The following is a 26,918-nucleotide window of genomic DNA, read 5'->3' as shown; positions in this document are numbered from 1 at the left end:
GTATTCCGTAATAAAGTAAATTGCAATTGAGTTTTTCTATTTTTTTTTTAACATTTTATTATTGTCATTGAAATAGTTAACATTCATACAATTGATTCGCATTGATTTATTATCGTTACGTTTATGACATATGCAATGTATAGTTGTTTGTTTTGTTTTTGTTTTTAGTGTTGTATTATTCAATTACACAAATATAGCACAAATTCAACTGTAAATTTGTATTTTTCTTGCTTGGGAGGGACACGAAAAAACCACGAAAAAGTTCGATTTAATTGCAGCGATGCAAAGTTTGTTTTTGTTTTTTTCCTTATCGATAATCAATTTATAGATATATGCGATAAAAACTGAACACAACGGAAACGAAGAGAGAGAGAAAGGATTGAAGGTGTGTGAAGAGCGAAAGCGAGATTAACAAGTACAATGTGATTATTTATCAATTCGTTTACAATCTCTAAATTAAAAATACAATAAAAATAAGCATAATCATAATAATAATAATCGTAATCATAAACATAATAAATCATTAGGTTTTTGTTTTTAGGTGTATCCCTGGGTGGCATATATATTTTATATACTATATATATAGTATCTTTTAAGAAGGAACAGAACTGCAATTGAGAGACTGCTTAATGCTTAAGGGAACATATATCAAATAATAGTAATAGATCACACAGAATGAGGAGGAGAAAGCAGGCTAAGCGCATACGAATACGAATATCGAATATGAATACAAATACAAATACGAATACGAGTATGACTTGTTTTTTTTTTTTTTTGTTTCTACAAAAAACACACACAACAAACAAAGTTGAAACGAGAAGCAGAACAATTTCAATGGACTAAAATGCAGCCACAGACTCTATTGACTATACATATATATGTATATCTTCCTCTCTATATATTTATGTATATATATATAGTAATATCGTATATAGTATAAACAGCTTGCTCTCGTATATTGTATATAATATTATTATTATACTTTATCCTTACGATTAAGTTGCTAAAAATGTCATGTGTGTGTGTGTTTCGTGTTTCCGCGTCGCTATCATTATCATCATCTTCATTATTATAAATCATTCAATTATTATTATAATTAACTAATTTGTTCTCTTTTCCTGCTGTAAGTTTAATAATAATCATTTGGTTTTGGGCTTTATTTGCGGTTTTGCTGTTTTTACTTTTACTTTTTAAACATACATAGAGAAGTCGAACTTGATTTGAATATTATTACTACATTACTTTGAAAAAGGAATTAAAATATTTCGCATATGATTCTGTTTTCTGTTTTGTTATTCATCTCAGTTCAACTCATCTTATCTCATCTCATCTCATTTCACTTTACCAAATGCGTCAAGGTTCTTCTTCTATATATGTTAACATATATATATGTATGAATATATATAATAGCCGCACGTCTAACATTAAAACACACTTAGAACGGAACAAAACAGTTAATTAAATGTAACTCCTCCAAACTTCAACATCAACATCACCATCATCATCATCTCTGTCTGTCTTCTGTCACTTGCTTTTTCGTTCGTGTCTTTAGTTTCGCTGTCGGGTGTCGATTGTTGGATGATGTGTGTGGATCGAGAGTCGACGATCGATATTAGCTAAGATCGTTTAAATGGGCACATAGTTGCCCTTGGGAGTGTAGAAGATCTGGCCGCGGAAGATGCGTCGACGAATCTCGCTGGCCAGCAGCCGTTTCTCCTTCTTGATCTTCTTGAGCACACCCTTGTTCTCCTGCGCACGACGCGACAAATACGGCAGCACCTCCTCGACGGGTCCGTACGGTATGTACTTGTAAGCCGAGTAGCCAGCTTGACCTGTAAGTCAATTTGTGTTAATTGTTGGTTGCTTCACTCCACTTCTTCCACTTACCCAGTGGGAACGTGATGTAGTCGCACATGCCGAGCAATTGGCCAAAGCAAATCACTTTGTCCTCGGGCGAGACGCCAATCGATTTCATGTTCTCAATGGCAAAGCGCACCGTGTCTTCGTTGTGCGAGGCAACCATGATGCCAATTTTGCCAGGTTCATCACCACAATCCTTCATGACCTGAGCAAAACAAACATTCATTAATTTTTCAATGTTTAAAAACTGTGATTAATGATTGGGGACTTGCCTTGATGCGACGCAGACACTCGGCGAGGGTCTTGTGATACATATCTGTGGTCGCCTCGTAGTTGGGATTCACGGGATCAGCATAGCCCAAAGCCTGGGCACGTGCACGCTCCTGTTCCATGTACGCGCCACGCACCAGCTTGGCGCCAAAGTAAAAGTTCTGACGCTTCGCCTGCTCTAGATCGTTGCTCACCTTTGGGATGGTTGAAAATTTAAATGTCATGTCATAATGAATTATGAATTTAATTCGCTTACCTCACGGAAAGCTTCGCGCAAATAGCATTGATAGGTGTTGAATACTATGGCCTTGTTCTTATTGTACTTGCGCATCATCTCCAGCGTAATGCGCGAGATCGCTGGCTGGAAATAGGTCTGCTCCGCATCGATCATGATGCGCACATCCAACTCAGCGGCAGTCTAAATAGAGAGAGTGATCATTAAGTATTGAATGCAGTGAAGTGAAGAAGTGAAGCATTTAGTTTACCTTTACAATTGTGTTTAGACGACGTATCATATTTCTAAACATCTCCTCCTCTTTGGGTGATATCTGTGAGATCAGTCGACGCATCTGACCTGTTGTCGGATCGGGCACCCGAAATGTTTCGCTCAACTGCGAATCCTCGTCCACAATGCCAGACCATGGAAACAGATGCAATATGCTGCAATAGACAAGAGACAGATTGATAAACAACTTTAGCCAACTTAATAATGTTGCCACTTTGCTGTGGCTCAGATAAGTTAACAACTCTTGCACGGCGCAGCCAACTTAATAATGATCTAGCTTCGCTGTAGCCAACTTAACAGCACTTGTCTGTCTAGCGCAGCCAACTTAACATGTCCGTTTAGCACATCTAGCTTAAAGACTCTGTGTTGTGCAGCCAACTTAACAACTCTTTGTAGTGCAGTGAACTTAATAATGCACTTCTATGTGGCGCAGTCAACTTAATAATGTAAACCAATGTAAACTTACTAGAGGTCAAGAACTATCGATAGTGAGCCATCGATAGTGTCAATAGTGGCATCGATTGTTCTCCCTCTCTACTAGAAACAATCAAATTTTGACATATTGCCTCGTATTCTTTGCCGCATTCAAGGCATTTGGTTGCGCCACTATCGAAAGTGTGTACTACTATCGATAGTGCCATCGGTAGTTCTTTAGATCTAAAACTTACCCCTCTTTGTCGGATGTGACATTCTGCAAGAACTGTTGGACATCCTTGTTGTCGTGAACGCCAGCGTAATACTGCTCGAGATCCTTGATCGTCTTGTGATGGGTCAACACATTGCCTTGACCGCCGACAAGTGCCTCCATGTATTTACGTGTGCGCATAATGACCTCGGATAGTTGCAACTGTGCAGCGGAAAAATACCAAAGAGAGTCAGTGGAAGATGCGATAAAGAGGGGGAAGAGAGAGAGAGGGAGAAGCTTACCAGCAACTGTGGACGGCCCAAAGCGGTCAGTTTGATGGCGGTGATGCCAGTGCCAAAGGTGGCGCCTGTTTATCGTAATCGTTATCGTTGGGTTCGGAAATGAGAAGCAGTTGAAAGGTAAGTGAGTGATTGAATGCACGATACGAAGTGCGGGAGAAGCCCAAGAGAGAGAGAGAGAGGAAAAGCTGAGGAAGAAGGCAAAGCAACGCAAAGCGAAAACTAGACGACAAAAGCAAGGCAAGGCAATGCGACATTGTAGCTTGATACTCGATAGGCATGCAATCGGCACACACACACAAAACATTTACACACGCACACACAAACACATAACGGTAGACGTAAACTAAAAATACAAATACAAAACAACGCAAAAGACTAAACAAATAAAGAAAGAAACACACACGGGCGAGACAAATGAAATCAAGATTTTGAACCAAAATCAAATCAAATACAAATCTCTCCCCACAAATCGATTACTCGATTACACAATTGGCTTGAGCTTTCGATTTGTTTTTGGTTCGATTTGAAACGTTTTTAGTTTGGTGTTTTTTTAATGACAGCTTACCAGTGGCCTGAGCACGCGGCTCCTTGGCATCATCGGCTGACGACACAACACAACACGCGTTAATCACATACACCAAAGCATCAACATCAACATCAACATCACCCAGAACCATCAACACAACATTCACAGTTACCCATTATCGATTCGATTTTCAAATGCGCACATTTTGTTATTCGAGTAAGTTCAAGTTTTAGTTTTCGATTTGTTAGTTGCATTAATAGGTTATTGTTAATCGGTTATCGTTTATCGGTTAATATTCGTTTTGTTTCATTTGATAGAAAGGGAGGTAAGTGGATAGCACCATCGTCGATTTGCATTGTGGAGCGTTACGAAACGGTATTCAAAATGAATGTGGAAAAGAAATTCATTCGAGAGAAAATTAATCAAAATTATAATCGAATCAATCAGCTTTTTTATCACAAGTATACGGAAGAGAATAGCAAATATTGTACTACATATCGAAAAGCATCTACAGATCTCATGCCAGAAGAAAACGATTTACCACTTCCCTCGATAATTGAATTGCAATGAAAATCGATCAAATCGATAACAATATATATCGCCTTGTAAACTTATCAAATAAGCCAAGAGGTTACTCAAAAAATCCTTCAAGCAAATTCGTGCATTTTTATCCCCCAATCGATAACACAGACTATCGATAAGAATCGGTTGACAAATTTATCAAACCGATAACAATATATATCGTCTGGTAAACACATCAAATGAACCAAGAGCATTTCTATCTTTCAATCGATAACACTGTCTATCGATAAGTATCGGTTTGTCTGGCAAACATCAAAAAACCAAGGTAGAGCTTACTCAACAAATTCTGCAAGCAAGTTCGTGCATTTCTATCCCTCAATCGATAACAGTGTCTATCGACAATTATCGATTAACAAGCATTTAAGGTTAATATTTGCATTCAATGTGCAAAAACTTCTAATAGATGTGATAAAGTATGCAACATAAACTGGAAAAACATGTTTCAGCGAAGACCTTTGCAAAAATTCCAAATGCAAAACTTATCGATAGACAAAGTTATCAAGTTTTCAAAAATATGAGAGTGCTACTCAATGCCTAGCATGCAATTCGTTTGGTCAATGTTGTTCGTTGCTCTGAATCAATTAATTGCAGTCTGTTCCCAATTTAACTTTCACTTTGACAATGACAATGACATTTTTTAGTTCAATTCCGTATTCGATTGATCGCAACGAATTCCGCTGCCCTTAAAAGCGTATGTTAAAGGTCATTTCCTGATCGATACAAAGTAAAATGGAAACATAAAAAACCCGAACAGTAACAATTGGTGCAACTATCGAAAAACACAGGATGCATTGGGTTATTGGGAGTACACAGGGTGATTATGCACAGCGCATGCATTGATTATTTGTTGATTAACAATAAGAATAAAATTAGGAAGGGGGAAGAGAGTAGCAAATGGTGAAGTGGGCACGCAGACCCGAAACATACCCGAAACAGCTTCCAGACACTTGATGAATATCTCCATGTTGCGCTCACAGGTTGCCTCATTCAGATAGAAATAGGTACGAGCACTGCTCACCTTGTAGCGACGATCCGCAAACGATTTGTCGACATGATACTGAGGCAAGGCGCCAGCGTCTTTGTTGCCATCATCGCCAGCGCTCGAAACGGAAGATCTGCAAGCCAAATGGTATGAAATGGCATGGAACGATAATTGATATCGATCGATTAATCGATCGATTTGTCAACGACGTACTCAACTTCACGCTTCTCGGCCTCCTCCTGGGTGATGTCCTCTTCGACGGAATAATCAAGGATGGGCTTAACGCCAAACGAGCGAAGTCTGCGAAAAAGATTAGTGACGATCAGTGTGAATTGAAACGGAACGGAATAAAACAGAAAACTGGATGCGAGCAAAAAATATACAATTATGGGTGAGGAACGGTTAGGAATCGAGCATATTGTTGCACAGTGTGAAAAGTGGGTAAGTGTTGTTATCGAGTAAGTTTGTTGGACAGTGTAAAAGTGTTATTGCTGTTCTGAGGTGTCGGTTATTTGGGTTGTTTAACAGTTTAACAGTGTGGGGCCGTAAACATTGTAAAAACAAAATAATAATGATTATATTTGAGTTGTGTTAATCTTTTTTTTCTCAACGATAATGATTTGTTTTACGTAATTTGATAAATTTTACAAGCAAGTAATAATTAAAATCATGATTTATAATTTTTATTTTCTTTGCTCAAAAATATAACTCGTAAATCATTTATTAAATTACTTAAAATGAATCATAATCGTTCTAAATCATGCATGATATCATTTTAGTGTAATTGATTTTGCTGTAAGCGTGTAATTTTTTTTATTTCTAAATCATTATTTTTGTTTCATGATAATAGTTTTAATCTGGTTTTTGTGGTTATGCGGGATTGAGGAAGGCGGACGACAAAAAAAAAAAGAAATCATGCCACATGCCACATGGAATTATTATCAAAAGTTAGTCAAAGTGAGTGAGTTAAAAGCATTTGATTTTTTTTCGTTTTTCTTTTTTCTGGGCACCTCTCGAGCGTGGGAACAATCGTGTGGCGATTTTCGCCGGCCACAAAGTGTCCATAGAAGCTGGACTTCATCAGCAGGACGAACAGTTTGCTGCCCAATACGGTGCGAGCAACTTTTAAAAGCTAATCGTTTATCAATTATCGGTTATTGGTCATCGGTCATCGTTGGCATTTATCGGTATCGGTATCGGTTTTGTTTTTGTTTTTTTGTACAGCAAAGCAGTAAGGAAGTAAGTGTGTGTGTGTAGAGTGTGTGTGTGTGTGTATGGAAGAAAAGAAAAGAAGAGAGAAGAGATGGCGTTAGTTCAATCAAATGTTCAGTTTAACAATTTACCTTTTCAGCGTTGGCTTGATCTTCTCCTCATCCTCGCCAGCAACAAAATGGCCATAGAATGTGGCCTTCATCAATACTGAAAATAATTTTGTACCGAGGACTTTTTTTGCCGCCTTCATCAGCTGTGTGATAGCGGTATATTTCGATATTCGAATGAGAAACAAACAAAAACAATTTTAAGGATAGCAGCAGCAAGGGAAGAAGAAAAGGGTGGGAGGTGGGAAGAAAGGCACACAAATCATTTAAAATATCATATAACAAATGTGAAATGTCGAGACGAGAAGAATAAGTCGAAAATTTAATTATTTGTAGATCGTGTTTTGTTGTTGTCTTGTCTTGTCCTCGTCTCTATGTTTTTGTTGTTGTTTGCAGCTTGTTTGTTTTTGCTCTTTTCGATACACATAAATCAGTTGGAATAGCGCCAAAACAATAGCGAGAGAGAGACGATCATATTGTGTCAAGGCCAAGCGCATAATATTGATTCGTTGCTGTCTCCATTTCTGTCACACTCGCTGGTCTCTTAGACAAGTGATGCCATATGATGATGAGAAGGGGAGGGGGAAAGAGTGCAGCACAGCTGCTGTTAAAAGCTTTCACACACACGAATCATTTAAAGGAGCTTTGGCGAGACAAGGCACGTGTTGATGGACGATCTGACGACTCAGTGAACCGGTTAAGCAGGTTGAACAGCCAAGAGGGGAGGGGTTGAGAGAAACGCGATCAGAATGACAAAACAGGAGACGGGGGGGAAAAAAACGCGCAGCGCACATCGATAAGTACAAAACGAATTGCTTTTCAGTGAAATAAAAAAGAACAGGTTACATAAAATTTGGCAATGTATTTCGGCTGCTAAAACAACATAAAAATGTCAAATAAAAAGAAGTGAGCACAGGTGTTCAATGCTAATGCTGTTGGCTGTTGAGTGCTGCCCCCGCATCACGAGACCAGACAGTAAGTAAATGACAAGAATAAGAATAAGAAGAGAGAAGACAGTGCGGAAATAGCACAGCGGAAATGCGACAAGCAGCAAGAAGCTGAGAGTAATTATAAACACTCGTGTACAAACACAAATACAAATGCTTCACTTGTCTGCAATTCGTTGTGTGTTTATTTGTGTAGTCATTGCTTTGCCATTAAATCGATCAAACACTTGCGACTCTGGTGTCATAATAATCGATAGACAGTTGCAAGTCGCATATGTAATACACTCACACACATACACACACACTCTGACTCATGTGTGCACAATTTGCATGTGTGTGGGTGGGAGAGAGAGTCCACTATCGTTGTTCAGTTTTGATTGGCTCTCTTTTGGGGGCCCGCCTGTGTCCGTGTGTCTCGGCAGCGTATGCATGTGTGTGTGTGTGTGTGTTTATCGCTGCTGGCGTCTACTTGGCTGGTGCAGTAACAAAAGCAACAGCAACAAAGCAGCAGCATCGGCCTCCCACAAGGTCGTCAAAACGCATTTGATGATTTACACGGCTCACTCTCTGTTTCTCAACTAACTGAACTCACACAACAATATTCTCATATTGCATTTGTTTTTAAACGCCAAGTAATGCCCAAGTCATTCATAACATTTCGTTTTTCTCTTGCTTCGCCCCTTCAAAAAAACAAATCACGCATACAATTAGAGATGCATTCAAATTTTCTAGAAATGCCATTTAAAAGCACAAATACGAAAATAAATATCTGCTGTGTATTGAAAGAAGACGAAGAAAAGTACAAGACATTTCAAGTTACTAATTAACCAAGTTTAGCGTGTATAAAATGACGACCGCATTACTTTGTAATAAAGGGGAACTACAACAGCTGCTTAGGGCTTGAGGCGGAAGAGAGACGGCAAATACAAGTCGGGTAGCCGGCAAGCAAAGAGTGCTGCCAACTATAAAAAAAAGCGAGTATATTTTTAAACAGCCTTAAAGAAGCTAGACGTAAAGCTAGAGCTATTATTAATGTCTGTTGATTCAAGTGATATCACTTTTGCAAACTGATTTGCTGGAGCTTTGCCTTTGGGTTTTTTTTGCTTTTATTAGATTTAATCTTGTATTTAACACTATATTTAATAGAAGAGAGAGTACTGACTGCTGGGGCCTTTGGTTTGAAGTAAAGTATTTCCAAGTAATAGAAATATGAATACTAACTTGCGTTTATAAAAAGCGACGTCGCACAGTTTGACATTTTACGAACTTGTCTCTAAATGTTCATATTTTTTTTTTTAAACATTATTGCAGTAAGTTTTCTCGCCAACTAACAAGTCATCAATGCATTATTATTATATAAAATAATATAATTAAAATAAGGGAGTGCTACTAAGGCCATCGACTTAATTCATCAATTCACGAAATAGATTTTAAATGAAATCAAAACTAAAATTACATAGAGCACATATTCGGCCAATTGAATAAAAGGCCATATGTAGTTACAAGTTTGGCTAACTTGACAGCTCTGCGCGCAAAGCTGAGCTTTGCGGAAGGCGCGAGAGGAAGGGCGAGAGATACTACAACTACCGCAATGAGTATAACAATATTGCCAACTGTTATACGATCAGCGTACACATGTCACATTGCATTCGAATTTCGAACTCACCTTCATATTGTGCTCCACGAGCTTCTCGCTGCTGCAGATCATGTAGACCATGTAAGCACGGACCAGCTCCCAGGTTGTCTTGCTCTTGAATGCCGCAATGGGATCATTGAAGCTGACATCGAGGGGGATCGCGTTGCGGCGTTCCTTCGAAGTTAGGTGGCGCTCTCGCAGCGCCTTTTGGCCTGCGACCGTCTCCGGCGTTCTTCTCATCTTTGCTCTCGGCGAGCGCCGCTTGAGCGTGTTGCCGCTGCTGTTCGGCCGAGTTGAGGCAACGTGCCCCCAACAAAGGGGATTGCCAGAAGAGCTGCTGCTGCAGATGGCGTTGCAGAAGTCGTTGCTGATGATGATTAGATTGCTGTTGTTGTTGCTGCTGCTGTAGGTGGTGTTGTTTGCGGTTTCTTAAGGCATCGGTATGGAGAGGTCGCGAGGCTGCCGCCAAGAGACCGCTGCTGTTGCCTGGACTGTTGCAAGAGTAGTAGACCAATTTAATTGAACGTTGACAGCTCACGGATCGCAGTTGAGCCATTACACTGCTCTCACTTTCGTTAGCTTCTTTTCTCGGTTGTGTTATTAGGTATTTATTTTTTCTTTACTACGCTTTGATTGCTAATACTTGGGCACACTTTTCACAATTGACACTTGAATCTTCTCTTATGCAAAAAACAATAAATAATTTCGCACAGCTGACTTTACACTTGCTTTTTCACGTTTCTTTCTTTTTTTGTCGATGCGTTTGCTGTGTTTACGGTTAATTTAGAGCTTTTTTTTTTGCTTGCTTGCTTCCGTCCTCCTACAAGAAGCTGTTATACAACAATTGCACAGCAGATAGCAGCGAGAGTGAGAGCGAGAGAGGAAGAGACATAGAATAAAGAGAGTAATGTTAATAGTGCTGGCGAACAAAAAAAATCACTCGCATACAAAAACACACGTTAATTGCGCTCACTCAACAACAGACACACGTACCACACACACACACATACACACAACACAACACTCACGCGTTTAGAGCTAAACAATGTGTGCATAAAATTAAATTAAAAACGAATTTCAATTTCAGTTGCTAAGCTGCTGCGCTTGAATTGTTCACATAGTATTTTTTATGCTTGATGTATACCTGCCTGCTTTTCTTCTTTTATTGCTCTGATTTTGTATGCGCGCTGCGTATACGTTTTACTACGGCAAAAGCACAGATCAAACTGTCGCAAGACGATGGCGGCGGCGAAATGGCAACCGAAAGCGCCCGTTGCTCAGCCGCCCGTTCACGAAAGCAAAACGAGCGCAACACGAACATCAAACGAGCAGCACACTGTGCTTCGGCTAGGCGAAAAGGAAAAAGACGAAGAAGAAAAAGGCATTCATCCTGCGCTGCTTACATAACAGTTGCTGCTGCCTCTCTTCCTCCCATTCAATTGCCCATTCGTTGCGTTGCGTTGCGTGACGTCACGCGCACAAGCCCCCTGCTTGTTCGTTGTTCCTGCTGTTGTTTTTGCTTTTGCTATCACGGCAAAGCAACGGGGTGGCTTTGATTGTGATTGCGATTGTGATTAGGGCGGCTGTGAATTTTTTTCTTTTTTTTGGTAGATAAATTGTTTTTGTTTGTTGTTTTTTTTTGCACTGACCATTTCAATTGAAATGCGCCACAACGACAATTGCACATTCTATGCTAATTGGTGTTAATTACGAAAAGCAACAACAAGAAACGTGCAAGTGAAACCCATTTAAAAGATTGTGATTTGCTTCTCTTAATTTATTAGCATCATGCTAAACTCACAGCAGACAAAACGTCGCAGTCGCCGTCGTAGTCGAAGTCGAAGTCACAGCAGCCGCCGCCGCAATCAAATTAAAATCAAACTTAGCGGGTTTCCATTGCAAGCACACACACGGAGATTTCATTACGCTTAATTATTATTGTTGCTTGACTGCTGACTGTTTATATTACGTACTTACGTATATACGTACGTACGTATATATGTATGTCTGTTTATTCGCGTAGTGCGAGAGAGAGGTGGAGAGCAAGCGTAAATGCGTTGGCGTCGCGCAATTGGGCAAATGTGCAGATTCATCAGAAAAGCAACACTTCTTGTTGCTAGCTAAAATCCCACTCTCCCTTTCCCTTTCCCGCTTCTACTCTTTCTGTTCGCTCGCTCGTTTTCAGTCAGTCATATTGCATGGATAGTTATATAACTCTCTCACACACAGATCCTTTTATTACGCATTCACATGTAGTTCGCACATACATACATATGTTCACCTATACACACATATGCATATGCATATTGACGTCGCTGCTGCTGCCGCTGCCACTGTCGCTGACTAGCGATGACACTCGTCACCGTCGCCGTTGCGGCTTCCCCCTATTTAAATGATTTATTTATGTACACATTGTATACCTGCATGAAAGTATGTACACACTCTCTTCTTGTGTTGTTCTTGCTGTCGCTATTTTGTTCTCTTACTCACAGTGCACAACATTTACCAAATGTATCTATGCTGTTTTTTTCACATGCACACACACACATACATACGCGCTTTTGGACACAACGAACTTTTTTTTTTTAATTTTGATCAAATAATAAATAAGAAGTAAGAACAAAACCAAAATACCAAAAAAAAAATAAAAACAAAAAAAAAACTTTTGAAATGCAAAACAACTTGAGAAATATTCAAAATGAAATGCACAGCATTCGATTCCTACCTCGTTCAAATTTGTTCAAATATTTCTCGCTTGCTGTTCTAATTGTCGATGCTTTTTTCGGGCGGTTTTTGTCAGCATGTATTTATTTATTTGGTAGGTTGGTTGGTGTTGGTTGATGTACAAAATACAATACATGAACTGTAAGGGTCTGAATGCGCGAACAAACTAAATTAAGGCCAACATTGAAGCGAAACTGCTGGCGAAAGCTCACGCGACGACGAAGCTTGCGAATGGGTCAAAACCGAAAGCCGAAACCGCGTGGAGCAGCGACAGCGGCAGAGGCAGAGGCGGCGACAGAGGCTGCGACAGCAAAGCGAGTGCGAGTACGGGGAATAGAAGCAATGGCGGCTATGTACACACACACACTCACACACACTACACATGTGTGTAGCAAAAGTACCTATCACTATGTGCGAACGACAAATGACAGCTGTTTGTTGTTGCTACTTTGCACGTGAGCTGTAGCCGGGTGCACGTAAATCACGCGCCAGCCATCTTGTTTGGCAGTACTTTGTGTACTGTGAGTAAGCATGATCGCGATCCTCACACACTCTTGCGCCCAATTAGAATGCCTGAGCTTATCTATGCAGTCAATGGTTGGTTGTCTAGCTGATTGCTTTCTTATCTTGCAAAACAGTCACATACGCACACACGCGCATGTAAGCCGGCAACTATTCGGTATTCGGTAAGCATAACAGCAGCAGCGCATCTGGCAACGCTGACGCGTTGCGTTGCCCACCCCCGAAAAAAGTTACTGGAAAATCGATATCGCTATCGATTGGCGGCAAATTCAAAAGAAACACTAATCGATTTTATATGAATATGTTGTGGTGTATATAATATGTATGTATTATGTATATGTTGTTTTTGCATCTATTCCACTTTCACAATAGATAATAGATAATAAATTACAACTACAATATATGTTTTAGAAAAATAATAATAATAATATTAATTAACATTTAATAAGCGCAGCACATATGCATCTCATTTCTTTTGTGTTCTTTTCTATTTCATATTCCTTTTGTTTGTATTTCTTGTTGTTTGCATCTTGAAAACTTAACAAAAACAATTGAGAAAAAAAATAGCAACAAGTTCATTATTCAATTATTGCGAGAGAGAAAAATGTAAAACAAATAACAAATTAGTTAAAAAAAAAAGAAAAACATAAACTTGTCTCTTTCAATTTGATCTAAAATTTTGTTTATACATATGCGTGTGTGTGTGTTTGTGTGAGTGTGTTCGTATTATATTATTGACTAAAATTGTAGATCAACGAATGTCTATTTACTCTCAGTGTATTACAGTGTCTCCATTTACAGGCACGACGAATATATCATCAACATTATCTTCATCATCTTAATCAGCAAAGAAAATCAAACAATAACAATTAGTCTAGTATACAATATATATATATATATATATATATATATATGATATATCTGCGGATATATATATATATATAAGTACAGCCGCAGCTCTTCTTTCTGCTCTCTCTCTGCGGCCTCTCTAACAACACAAGACAACAACGCTGGCTGAGGCTAATTCGACTTGGTCAGCTCAGTGCGATTGGCGGCCACTTCGGCCAGTATTAGAAGATCTGAGGTAGTGGATGTCACATCGTATGCCAAGTTAACAGCAGCAGCAGCAGCAGTTGTTGCTGCAGTTGCACTCACATTTCCAGTTGCAGTTGCGATTGCTGCTGCATTTCCTGCTCCAACTGTTGTTGGACGTGGCGGCAGCAACTGGGCCTGATTGAAATAGTAGCAGCCATTGATGGTCAGCGGCAGAATGGAGGCCACCTCCTGCTCAATGGCGCTGACATCGCGACGTGTGATGCTCTCCTTGCGCGCCTTGCGCTTCTGACTGCCAACAGCAGCCGCGGCAGCTGAGGATGAGGATGATGAGCCTGTGGGCGATATCATAACCTCAGACTCGGATTTGTTACGCGTTTGCTTGCCGGCAGTTGGCACGCCTCCAGCGGCAGTTGCTGCTGCTCCAGTTGCTGAGCTGGTGCTGTGCGAGTTGCGTTGCTTTTTGTTGCTGCTGAATTTCTTCTTCTTTTTGGTGCTGCGCTTGCGCTGCAGATAAACATCCAAGCTTAGCGCTGGCAACTCCTTGATCTTCTCCTCCAGATCAAACTCGACACCGACACCGACTCCAACACCCAATCCTCTCGCTGCTGCTGCACGAATTGCGCTTGTGGTTGTCACTTCATGCTGTTGTTGCTGACATTCGATAGCAACTGTTGCTGCTGCTGTTGTTGGCGATATTGGAGGCGTGTTGCTGCTATTGGCATCGTTGCTGCCACTCCCATTGCTGCTGCTGCCGCTATTTAAGCGGCATTTGCTCTTGCTCTTCGCTATTGCCGCCAATTGGCCCGAATTGATCAGCTCTTGATATATTTTGCCTTTGCACGAACGCGATGATTTGAGTTTTTTACATGGAGAGCCGCGCTCCTCCTCCTCACTGGAGTTGCTCGCACTGTCAGCGCCACGTTTAACATTATTGTTGTTGTTGTTGTTGTTGCTTTTGTTGCTGGTGGGCATGTGGACGTTAAGAAACTGCGACGTTTCGCTCAGCGCCTGCTGCAGCGCATAATCTTTATCCTGGACATTGAGCAACACACTCAACTCGCCCATCTGCGTCTCGTCAGCAAATTTAAAATAATTACGACGCAGCACATGCGCCACCTCATTGGGCTCCCAATGCAGTTGCTGCTGCTGCTGCTGGTGTTGTTGTTGTTGTTGCAACTGTTCGTCGCTTTGATGTGCGGCTGTTGTTGCTGTTGCATTGCTGGGGCGTGTTGCAAGCGTACGCAACGGCGGCGCTGGCAGTTTGTACCATTTAAAATTGGGATTGGCATTGAAGAAAGCGTCCTTGTTCTGCAATCAAAACAAACCAACACATTTATTTATTTACATATTAAATATTATACCAAATAATATAACTAAAAGAAGGGTGTGCAAAGAATTTGATAATTAGTTTTACATTAAAAAAAAAACAACACTAAACTGTGAGAAACAAAGCAAGTTTAAATAAGAGTGAGAGAGCAACAAAGGACGCGGCAAATTTCAAATTTGAATTACAAGTGTTGCCAGATGTCACCATGCAAGTTCTTCAACAAGCGATCTGGCCACTTTCGTACTTGGCAAAGTGCAGCAAACCAAAATGGCGACCACTCTGCACTAATATTATGCAAAATAAATGTTTCTCACCTGTTGCGCCAGATCGGTGAAGCACAGCTTCTCCTGCTCGTCTAGGGCCGCCCACCAGTCGCCAAGTATCTTGGTTATAGCACTGCGCATTGAAAAATCAAAATTGATATTTTTGTTTTGTTTCGATAGTTTATCGATTTCTTACCGATTCTCAAGCGACTTGTAACGCTCCTTAACGATGGCGCGATGACGCTTGCAGAATATAAGAAATGCGTTCATGGGGCGACGAGCATGATGCTCGGGGCGCATGATGAGCTGCTCCTGCTCCTGTTCTATTGGGTGTTGTTGTTGTTGTTGTTGTGGCATTGCTGTTGTTGTTGTTGGTGTAACAGTGACTACATCGACCTCCACTTGATCTTCTTCATCCTCTTCGTCGACGTTGTTGTTGTTGACTGGTTGACGCTTCTTCTTCATCTTTGCTATGGCAGCATTCAAGTGAAGTTCCCTCTCATCATCCTCCTCCTCCTCTTCATCATCATCATCGTCGTCGTCGTCATCATCATCATCATCTTCGCCCAACTCATCGCTGCTGATGTCGTGATGACGATGATTACTACGATGACGTTGATTGTGGTGTTGATGATGATGTGAATGTGGATGATGATGATGCTGGAGCTTGGCATAATTGTGCACATCCTCGATGCGGCGAAAGGCATTTTCTTGGTCCTCAGTGCGTTGTGGCACTGTTGTTTTTTGTTGTCATCATCACTTCAATAAAGGCACCTTTGGTTAATGCTGTTGTTGTTGTTGTTCCTGATTGCACCTGTTGCTCTTTGTTGTTGTTGTTATTGTTGTGGTTGTTTTTGTTGTTGGTTGACTGGACGTTGAGTTGGATAAAGTGCTGCGGCTCTTTGGTGCTCTTTGAGGTATTTATACAAGTCGTTGTTGACGATGATGGCAACCCTGGCACCACCCAATTGACTACAGCTCCCCCCCCTTGCCCACCTTTTGCTGATGCTGATTTTGTTGCTGTTGTAGGAAATGTTTGCCCTCAACAACTTCATTTTGTGTGATTTTAAACAGTTTCGCAGTTGTTGTTGTTGTTGTTGGGGCAGCACTGTTGATAGTATGATTATTGTTGTGGCTTTTGTGCTCGATTGCTGTTGCTGTTGTTGTTGATGCTGGCAGCATTTTAAGACCACTGTTGTTGTTGTTGTTGCTGCTGTTGTTGTTGTTATAGTTGAAATGCAGAGTTACTGGTGTGCCACCAGCAGCAGCAGCAGCCGCACTTACAGCACTGTAGCTGTTGATCATCTTGATCTCTCTGTCTCACTCTCACACACTGTCACTCTCTTCTATGTCCTGTTTGGTGGTTGCATTGATTCTTGTTGATTTCGTTGGCGACTGCAATAAGAGTAACAACAACAAAAAAAAAAGTGAGCAATAACACAATAGCAATGAATTTCACAAATACCAACAGTGCTGCCATTCCAATTTGATTGGAAATTGCGAGTGTCTGGCAACACCGTTGCTCTGAGTTGTTTACAAAATAAAGCAGCGAGAGTGGGTGGCAAACGGCAATATGCGAGCGTTAGAGTGAGATAGATAGAGTGCACAGATGATATTCGCATTCGTTCACGTATGTGTGTGTGTGTGGAGGAATGTGCGTGTGCGCCAACCACTAACAACAACACGTATCAGCTGTGTGACGTTTGAAGTGAATATGCATGCGTATGTGTACGTGTGTTTGCCATTGGCCCGTTAGTCGCAAAACAAAAATAAAACACAATTTGCACACTCTCGCATTATTGTGTATTACGATTGAAAAATGTTTATCAAAATAACAAAAAAAAACCCAAGTTTTGATTTTGTTGATTGCAAACAAAACTCTCACTCTCTTGCTATGCACAAATATCCATGTATGTATGTATTTATGTATATTTGCATGTATGAACACAGCATATGAAATATATGTATGTGTATACATACATACGTATGTGTTACGTGCACAAACAATTGAAACGTCAGCGGCCACATACATACATATATGTATGTATGTAATTTTATTTGCAATTGCATAAATCAATTATCAATTAGAAGCAAACACACACTACATAATATTTAGTGGAAACGCACTGTTGTAAATCACACGAACGACGAGAATTGAGAAACGGGGGAAAACAGCAAAACGGCAACTGCGACGCAGCGCGAAAACAAAAAACGAAACGTTTCCAATTGCAAATACGCGATATTTTGCAACACTATCTCTACGTGTTGTCAACACTGAATGCCAGCTAGCCAATTTATTTACTTATTATTATTTACATATATTATTGCTTGTGCAGTTTACTGTAAACTTTGTTAAAGTTAAAGTTTAACACATGTTAATCAATTAACAACATTTTCGTTTAGCGCTCACTCTTTAATTCTACGACTATTGCACAATATTTGCAATTTGCTGACTTTTCTCTTCTTTCTTTTTTTGTTGTCTGCAACCGTTGAAATTCGTATAACAACAAAAATAAAAGCTACTGCGAGCATTCACTGCTGCTGCTAACTGCGCTGCCACTGCGCCTGCTACGTGTACAGAGATGTCGTTTACACGTATGTGTGTGTCATGTCTGTGTGTGGGAGAGCGAGAGTGCGAATGCGCGCAGTTCTTTTGTATGTGTGTGTGTGTGTGCGGGAGATGCCGTTGCCCGTTTTACGTGTGCGATTACTTTGAACTTGATTGTGTGAGCGCTTGTATTAGTATGCGGGAGACTACGACGACGACGACGTACTGCGCTTAAACGTTGTTTAATCACACACCAGTACTCGCATGTGTGTGCGTGTGTTCATGTACACTGTACACTTGTCTTGGAGCACCATCTCCACCCATCAGCGTTGCCACTTGACGCAATTGCACTGTCAAAAAGTGCAGTCGCTGTCGCCATCTCTGTCGCTGCCAGAAGAGCGCGCAGCTGTCAGCTGTTACACCGTCGCTTTTCAGTTGTTGTTGTTGCTGTCGCAGCACACGGTCAAGGCCAAAAGCAACGATGAGAGACAAGTGGAGTGCAGAGGACGATGGGATGGGAGGGGTTGGGGGCTGCACAGTGGCGCCGCCGTCGCAACCTTCAAACACACACAACAAGTTCTCGTTCTAAATTCTCTTCTAGGTTATGTGTCGCTTTTTTCGTTTCGTTTTTTTTTTTGCTACGCGACAAATTAATTGGGGTGGGGAGAGACGTTGATGTTGTGTATGCGGGAGGGGGAGTGAACGAAGAAATGGGAGGTGTTGCCTATCTGAGAGTGCAACAATTTATTAGACGTTCTATAACATTTAATGTGATATATTTTCACAGCTTTTTTCAGCTCTATATGAAAACAAAGCATGAAAGCAGCAACGCACACTCACACACACATGCGTACATATAATAGAGGCAACGTAGGCACACGCACACACACACACACTCATACACCCACAGCACAGAACAGCTGATGACGTTTGTTATTTTGTTCGCGCTGATTATTTTTGCAAAGAAAAACAAAAAAAAGTACAAAGTGAACGAAAAAAAAATAAAACGAAATGCAAATGTCGCTTGCAATTATTATTTGGTCAGATTGTTAAATGAAAACTTTCGCAGCGTAATGGCGTATTAATGAAATACAGTTGCAAATTGGGAGTCAATTAAATAATTTACTTTGAATTTCACCAAAGAATTCGTAATCGGTAGGAGAATCGTAATCGAACTCGAGAACACTGCTGCTTGCTTCTTTTTTGCTCTTGTTTTAATTCAATTTCAATGTTGATGATGTCAAATGAGAATGAAAACTGACTGTTTTTGTATTGTGCGGTCGACAACGACAGCGACAGCGACGTCGTCGTCGTTGTTGTCGTCGTTCTGTTTCGTTCAATTGAGCGCAGCAGCAGCAGCGGCAAAACAACGAAAACTGTATTCTCCTCTCGCTGTTGCTGTTTTTGTTGTTTTTGCTTTTGCACCTTACATACGTTTGCTGTAGCTGTTTCTGTTTTGCCTTTGCTGGTGTGTTTGTGTTTTTGTGCTCACGACGCTTGCTCTCACTCTCTCAAGTTTTGGTTTTTGTTATTATTATGGTGTTGTGCTCTTGCACTTGCGTGTGGGGCTCAAACTCAGCTGTTTGCCTCTTTTGTTGTTTTGTTGCGAAAATCGAGTGCAGCTGATTTTCATATGCAAAATGTTTTTCCAAATAAAAGTTTCCCGATCGTTGTCTTTGCGTTTACTTCTGTACATATGTACGATTTCTTTATGTGTGCGTGTGTGTGTGTGTGTGTGAGGTTTTTGACTGGTCAGTTGTTTTGTGTTGTTTACCTTTTAGTCTTTCCCCTCTGACATTTTGGCAAATTGAAAGTGGAAGCTTCGTCTATTGCATAATCATTTCAACAGTTTGTATTTTTTGTGTGTTGTTTGTTTGCATTTGCATTGCCCAGCGCGAGCTGCCTACACAAAAGCAAAGCAACGAGTATTATTGTTTTTCAAGGTCACACATACATGCAAACACACGCCACACACACACACACAAAACGTCCCCAACACCCACCGACCATCATCATCATCATCGCATCGACATCAGTTGAGTTCAATTGTTCTGTCTTTGACGTTCGATGCGCTCTCTTTTGACACTCGTTTTGCGCTCTCTCTCGCTCTCACAAAAACAAAACTTGCCGGGAGCACAACACAAGCATTCAAACTTGCTATCTCACATACATACATATATACATATGTGTGCGTGTGTTTTGTTGTTTGGGGAGCGCAAAGGCAACGAGAGGATATACCGTTATGCATTTATATGTGTGTAATTTTGTGTGTGTGTTTGTGCGTGCTAGTTTTCAGGGTCAGGGAAATTCGATTTTTTCGTTGTTGTTGTGGTTGTTGTTGTTAAAAAGACTTTAATTTAAGACAATGACAATGCAATCATTTTTGAAGGGAGCAAAACAGCAACAACAGGCTTGCAAAAAAACAACGCGAATGTTAATGAACTGTGTGCACAGTAAGTACAAAAAGTTTGGACGCTAATTAATTAATCAATTAACTAATTGAATATAAATATACTTTTATTGATTTGAAACTAAATAAAAATGTGATTAGACAGAAAAATGCAGTTGATAAGAGTTAAAAAGGGGGCAGCTTATGAATTTAAAAATGCATAAATCATAAAGAAAAAGCTATGCGTCACACCAATACATACATGATGCACTGTACACACACATACACATGTGTATTTAAATGAAGGCAGCTGACTTCCGCGCATTATAACCGATAAAGCAGCATATACAAATATGTACATACATATGCAGGCAAACAAATGAAATATATGTATGTATGCATGTGTGTGTTTTGCTTTTTAAATCTATTTCAAGCAAAACAAAGAGCATACTCGAATGCGAATGATAAGGCGACAACATTTCAACGGGCAAGCGGAAGAGGCGGAGACGCGGTAGAACCGTGTTATCGACTAAGGCTCGATAAGCGCACAAAACTGTTGTTGTTGCTGCTGCTCTGATAACGCTGACGGAGGAGGGATGCTGTTGTTATACAGCGCGATCCTATCTTCTATTGCTCTGAACACTCACTCACCTAGCGTTTCAGCACATCAATGAATGTATCGTGGGGCACACGAATGTTGGCAATCGAGCGCATCTTCTTCTTGCCCTCCGCCTGTTGCTTCAGCAGCTTCATACGACGCGTCACATCACCGCCATACTATTTATCGTATATCGAAAAAGAGACAGATAGAAAGAGAGCGAGTGTTATCGAGAGCAAACACCTGTTTGCTGTGGTCTGGCAACGCTTCTTACCAGCTTAGCGGTGACATCCTTGCGATAGGCTTTTATCGTTTCACGCGCCAACACTTTGCTCCCCACACAAGCTTGAATCGCAATCTGCACCATTTGCCTGGGAATCAGCTCCTTCAGTTTGTTCACCATTTGTCGTGCCACGCCCAACGCCTTGCTCACGTGCACAATGCGACACAATTCCTCGCAATTTCGTCCATTTAAATGAATATCCAAACGCACCAAATGTGTTAAATGATATCCATGATCTTCGTAGCTAAAACTTGCATAGCCCGAACTCAGCGATTTGAGGCGATCGTGAAAGTCCAAGATAATCTCACTCAAGGGCAGGACATACTGCATCAACATGCGCTGCTCATCGATATTCACACAGCTCTGTTGCACTCCTCTCCGTTCCACACAGAGTCCAATGATCGGACCCACATAATCGCTGGGCGTGATGATCGTGCCCAGCACCAGCGGCTCATGGTACTGCTCAATGCTGTTCGGTTCCGGGAGCAGCGCTGCATTCGAGATGTCCAGCGTATTGCGTCCATGCTGTTTAATCAGCCGGGGATTGCTGAGAACGATGCGATAGGTGACCGAGGGTGCTGTGATGATGGGCTCCACATCGTGTTCCTGCTGCAGACGCTGGCAAAACACCTCCAGATGCAGCAGACCAAGGAAACCCAAACGCCAGCCTTGTCCCAGAGCCGGACTCGAATCCACGCTCACTGTGACCGCGGAATCGTTGAGCACCGTCTTGTCGATGGCACTGCGCAAGGCAACGTGACGCGATTGATCCACCGGAAAGATGCCGGCAAAGACGATTGGCTGTTGTGGCTTATAGCTGCCGGCGGCGGTGGCAGCCTGATGCTTCAGATGCAGCGTGTCGCCAATGATGCTCTCCTTGCTGTTCCGCATGTTGCAGGCCAACAAACCCACTTGGCCAGCGGACAATGTTTCCAATGGACACTCGGCGGGACGCAGCAAGGATAACGTCTTCACATTGTACATCTTCTTGGTGGCCAGCGATTGTATATCCTGACCCGGCTGCAGTTGTCCATTTAGAACATAGATCAGATTGAGTGCTCCGCGATATTTGTCAAACCAGCTGTCAAAGATGAGCGCACGAAAGTCGCAATCACGTTGCACTCGCGGATGTGGAATCGTTTCAATGACACGCTGCAGCACCTGCTCGACGCCCGTGCCCAGTTTGGCCGAGACACGCAACACGGAGGCGGGCTCAATGCCGAACAACAATTGCATATCCTTGGTCACCTGATCGGGATTAGCATGCTTAATGTCGATCTTATTGAGCACTGGCACAATGGCCAGCTGTCGCTGCTTGGCCAAATGATAGTTGGCCACCGTTTGGGCCTGAACGCCATGGCAGGCGTCCACCAGCAGTATGACACCATCACAGGCAGCCAGCGATCGAGAGACCTAAAAGAAAATGGAACTTCATTTGGGGGATCATTGAGGAAAGAACTTAACGCACCTCATTCGAGAAGTCCACATGACCGGGAGTATCAATTAGATTCAGCAAATAGGTCGCGTTACGATGCTTATAGAATATGGAAGCGGTTTGCGCCTTCACCGTGATGCCGCGCTCCCGTTCCACCTGCAGATTGTCGAGCACCTGATTTTGCCCAGCATTGCGCGCTATGGCGCCCGTTAGCTCGAGCAGACGATCGGCTAGCGTGCTTTTGCCATGATCCACATGCGCAATGATGCTAAAGTTGCGTATACGCTCCACGGGCAGCTCTGAGAGTTGACGCTGCACTGCGTCTGGTGACAAGGTCGCTGCATCGGCTGATGACCTCATTAACGTTGTGCAGAGCGCACGATAGGCGGCCAAACGTTTCCAGCTGCATTGGCCGGTGGCCTGCCTCAATGTCCAGTTTATGCTCTTATACATTTTCGTTTCGCTTTGGTTCCATCCTATTTTTCACATTGAAAATACTACCGAAAAGTAAATCAGCCGGCACGTTGCGAATGTTACCGCACCAACATGTGCGCGCAAGTGTGACCGTTGCTTACGAAAGCTCGGAAAAATATCGCATGACTATCGGCTTATCGATTGGGCTTTTGCCAGCTCACTCCCATATACAACCATCTGGCAACACTGTTTCAAATTCAAATAAGCCGGTTACATGTAAAACAGAAAAGACAACTTTGTAAATCGTATAAAAAGCATATATTTATATATGTATTCATAGGAGTAGCAATGTAAAGGATTAAATTGTACAGAGCAAGAGGAAATAGGACTCGATTAACATTAAGTGCGGCGCGTTTTTTGTTTTCTTTTAAATACATTAAGCAATTTTACTGCTGCGAGAATCAAGAATGAATAATTGATACAAAAAAATGTCAAATACATTTACGATATACAAAAAATATAGTAAATTGCTGCGTCGTTTACAAAACACATTTCGAGCATATGAACGCACACAAAAACTTAAAAATAGTATAATTAAAAGATACACGAGACTGTTTGTTAAATTTTTGGTCACAAATTTGAGACTGATAAAATATGAATTGTTTAACATGGTAGGTTTGAATTTGTTATGCGTTTCACTTAAATTAAATGCAGTACACAAATACACGTTCTAAAATTGAAATGTTAATTAATATCATGTCGCTAAAATACATATAATAGGAATACAGTTTAGTTAATAAATCGTTTTCGGTTCTTTTAGGAGTGATATGAAGTTCGAGTTTGTGTGTGTTTGTCTGTGTATATGTGAGTGAGTATGTATGTGTATGTGTGTGTGTGTGAATGTGTTCAGTTGCCTTGAGATTTGATTTTACATCTTCGAGTAGTAGGTATAAAAATCACTTTAGCTAAATGTATATATATATATATATATAGAGTTATAGTTATATCATGTCTTACACATATGTACATATGTATATAAATATATACATATATATATATATCGGTTTATATATACATATATATTGATATATAGAATGCCAAACAAATACTTGATCAACTTAGAAACTGCATACAAAAAATATATATCTTTGTTGGTTTTTATATGTAAATTGCACAATCGTGCGCTCTCTCTCTCTCTTCGATTCTATATCAATCTCTCACTTTTGCGCCTGCATACGCGCCTGCATTTGAGCTAACATCTCCTGCATGCGTCGCAGCTCCGCCTCCTTCTCCTGCAGAATGCGATCCTTCTCCGAGAGCACACTATTTGCCACCACTTGTTGCGTGCTATTGTCACGTCCATGGTCCGACTTGTTGCCGATGCCATTCTCCTTGCCGCCGGCACCTTTAATGATGCTGCCCTTGGCTAGACGATCGGAACGATAGTTCTCATAGTGCACCTCTTGTGTCACTTCCTGCAGATCCTGCATGTGTGTGATTAGCATGGTGCGTAGCTTAATGAAATCACAATGCTCGGGATTCTCGACCTCAACAACGCCCCAGGGATATAAACGACCGCGCACCTTTTTGCCCTTGACCTCGAGCAATGTGTTGGCGCCACAAACGGCGAAAGGCACAGCTTCCTTCAGTTGCTTCACCTGCTCCTTGTAGTCCTCATCCTCATCGGAATCACAGTCGGGCAGTGGATAAATCTTAATGCCATGGCTCTCAATCTCCTGCATGATGCGGCACTTCAAACGTAATATCTCCTTTTTGGTCAAACAATCGGCCTTGGCAATCACAGGCACAATGTTCACCTTCGAGTGCAGCTTCTTCATGAACTCCACATCCAAGGGTTTCAGGCTATACAGAAAATAATAGTTGTAGGGATTGCGATTAAACAATTTACGGTATACTTTCAACTTACCCATGGCCAAAGGGCGATATAAAATAGAAGCAGCAGTGTATGCGATTGTCCACAATGTTGCGACGATTGAGACCGCTCTCGTCCTGGAGAAAGCGTTCGTATTGCTCATCGATGTACTCGAGTATGGCGCCAAAGCTATTCGAATTGTCAATGGCATCGCCAAAGCCCGGTGTGTCCACCACAGTCAGACGCAATTTGACGCCACGTTCTTCGATCTCCACCGTCGATGCCTCCAGCTTGACAGTCTGCTTCTGTTTCTCTGTGAATGAAGTTAATGAATGATTCACTTCAATCCGTTTGTGAATTCATTGACTCACCTATGGCATCGGGTATGATGCGTTCGGGGTAGAGATCGGTGAGAAACAGGCTGTTGACCAGCGTCGATTTGCCCAAACCGGATTCACCGACCACCATCAGCGTAAACTCGAAGCCCTTTTTAACGGACTTGCGATGCACCTGATTCGGCAGATTGGCAAATCCCACATAGCCGGGTGTTTCAATGCTCGAGAACTGCAAATTGAGAAAAGAAAAGGGACAAAGTGAGTAAATATATACTGATATTTAAATATATCCTAATTTAATAGTTCAAGCAGCTGTAGATACCCGACAGCAAACAGAAAGTACTTGGCGTGTGCTCGACTGTGAAATACCCGTACCCGCTATCCACATTTGGTAGCTCTAGCTCTCCTATTTCGCAAAATACAGCTGTGTATAGAGCTGGACAGACAGAACGCCGGATGGCTTTTGGTATTAATTGACAGCTAGTCAAAACACACATCGGTTAACGGGTATAATTAGAGAGTGGCTTGAGGAAGGGAACGGGAGGGGGGCTGGCTTTGGGAAAGCCTCGCTCAATGAAAGTGTAGACGGCGTCGTCGCCACATTGGAATGCGCAGACACGCACGAGTTTCTCTTGCAAACACACACACACACACATACGCATACACCCGCACCCGCACCCGCACACACATGTGTGCATACCAGACTTAAGTATGTCGGCGGCAGTCTTAAAGCCAATGACACTACACAGCAGTGCATATTTGCGTACGTACGTACTTATTTATTATGTATGTATGTACATACTGTTTGTGTTAAGTGTGTACATACTTGTATGTAGGTCACAGGCAACAACACAACACAACAAAGGATGGCCACACATCAATGCACGACATGGCACGAGTTGACACGACACAACACGACCCGACACGACATGGCGCAACGTCGACGCCGACGCCTTTTGGTTTTTGCCGGCTAGTGTGTGAATCATGCATGCACTTTATTGAATTTACTGCTTGCTGCTACACAGATCTCTCGACTGCGACATTTTTAATTAACAACGCATACTCACAGTTTTTTTTCTTTTTTTTGCTGATAATGTCTGTGTGTCTGTGCACAATGCATTTCCATGCCAAGGAATTTGCATGATAAGCAATAAAAACAACAAAAAGGAGGGGGAAGACGAAGACGAAGAACGCCATCTCAATACGCGTCTTGAAGCTCGAGTTGCAACCGCGCCCAGAGACCAAATTCAATGCTATCCATTGATACACAATTACTCTCATACACACGCACATCTTGCTTCACTTGCACTTAGCATTTTTCACATAGTTGATTGATTGCAAAATAAATCATGTACTTACGCCCTTTGTATCAGCCATTTTAAAAAAACAAAAATTAAACGACGAACAAAATATGTTGCTCATGAACTGAAATGAACTAGCGCGGCAGTGTGACCGCAAATTCAATTTCAAAATATACCTTTGCGCTTTCAACTCAAATGCACACAACTTGCACTTGCGCAGTGCAAAAATACCGCCAAATATACTGACATTTCTTGTAACTTTAAATGTTTTTTTTTTTTGTTTAATTTATTTATAT

General features: G+C 41.5%; 4 protein-coding genes across 4 annotated transcripts; all 4 read right to left on the bottom strand.

Moving 5' to 3' along the window:
* Window positions 1–322: 322 nt before the first annotated feature.
* Window positions 323–12,453, bottom strand: LOC133848966 (proline dehydrogenase 1, mitochondrial). The gene is given in 14 exon segments (XM_062284741.1): window positions 323–1,832; window positions 1,888–2,065; window positions 2,133–2,324; window positions 2,387–2,548; window positions 2,616–2,790; window positions 3,304–3,482; window positions 3,563–3,627; window positions 4,128–4,163; window positions 5,598–5,785; window positions 5,866–5,952; window positions 6,663–6,784; window positions 9,585–9,710; window positions 9,712–10,384; window positions 12,280–12,453. Coding segments are annotated over 13 exon segments (2,115 nt in total). The 5' UTR covers window positions 10,111–10,384; window positions 12,280–12,453; the 3' UTR covers window positions 323–1,626.
* A 781-nt stretch (window positions 12,454–13,234) lies between these two features.
* LOC133848776 (myb-like protein AA) lies at window positions 13,235–16,751 on the bottom strand. The gene is made up of 4 exons (XM_062284472.1): window positions 16,443–16,751; window positions 15,643–16,193; window positions 15,498–15,579; window positions 13,235–15,164 (listed from the first exon to the last, which is right to left on the bottom strand). The coding sequence occupies exons 1-4, from the start codon at window positions 16,749–16,751 to the stop codon at window positions 13,821–13,823; spliced, it is 2,286 nt and encodes a 761-aa protein (XP_062140456.1). The 3' UTR covers window positions 13,235–13,820.
* Window positions 16,642–23,263, bottom strand: LOC133848967 (translation factor waclaw, mitochondrial). Its single transcript, XM_062284742.1, has 4 exons — window positions 22,733–23,263; window positions 21,256–22,677; window positions 21,035–21,160; window positions 16,642–16,841 (listed from the first exon to the last, which is right to left on the bottom strand). The coding sequence occupies exons 1-3, from the start codon at window positions 23,150–23,152 to the stop codon at window positions 21,035–21,037; spliced, it is 1,968 nt and encodes a 655-aa protein (XP_062140726.1). The 5' UTR covers window positions 23,153–23,263; the 3' UTR covers window positions 16,642–16,841.
* A 146-nt stretch (window positions 23,264–23,409) lies between these two features.
* Window positions 23,410–26,820, bottom strand: LOC133848973 (septin-1). Its single transcript, XM_062284754.1, has 4 exons — window positions 26,681–26,820; window positions 25,358–25,550; window positions 25,041–25,299; window positions 23,410–24,976 (listed from the first exon to the last, which is right to left on the bottom strand). Exons 1-4 carry the CDS (start codon window positions 26,741–26,743, stop codon window positions 24,331–24,333), a joined length of 1,161 nt encoding a protein of 386 aa, XP_062140738.1. The 5' UTR covers window positions 26,744–26,820; the 3' UTR covers window positions 23,410–24,330.
* Between the last annotated feature and the right edge of the window lie 98 nt (window positions 26,821–26,918).

The sequence above is a fragment of the Drosophila sulfurigaster genome, chromosome X (genome assembly GCF_023558435.1).
Source record: "Drosophila sulfurigaster albostrigata strain 15112-1811.04 chromosome X, ASM2355843v2, whole genome shotgun sequence".
Lineage (NCBI taxonomy): Eukaryota > Metazoa > Arthropoda > Insecta > Diptera > Drosophilidae > Drosophila > Drosophila sulfurigaster.
Note: the sequence above shows the minus strand (reverse complement) of the source record. Positions and strands in the feature narration are given on the sequence as shown.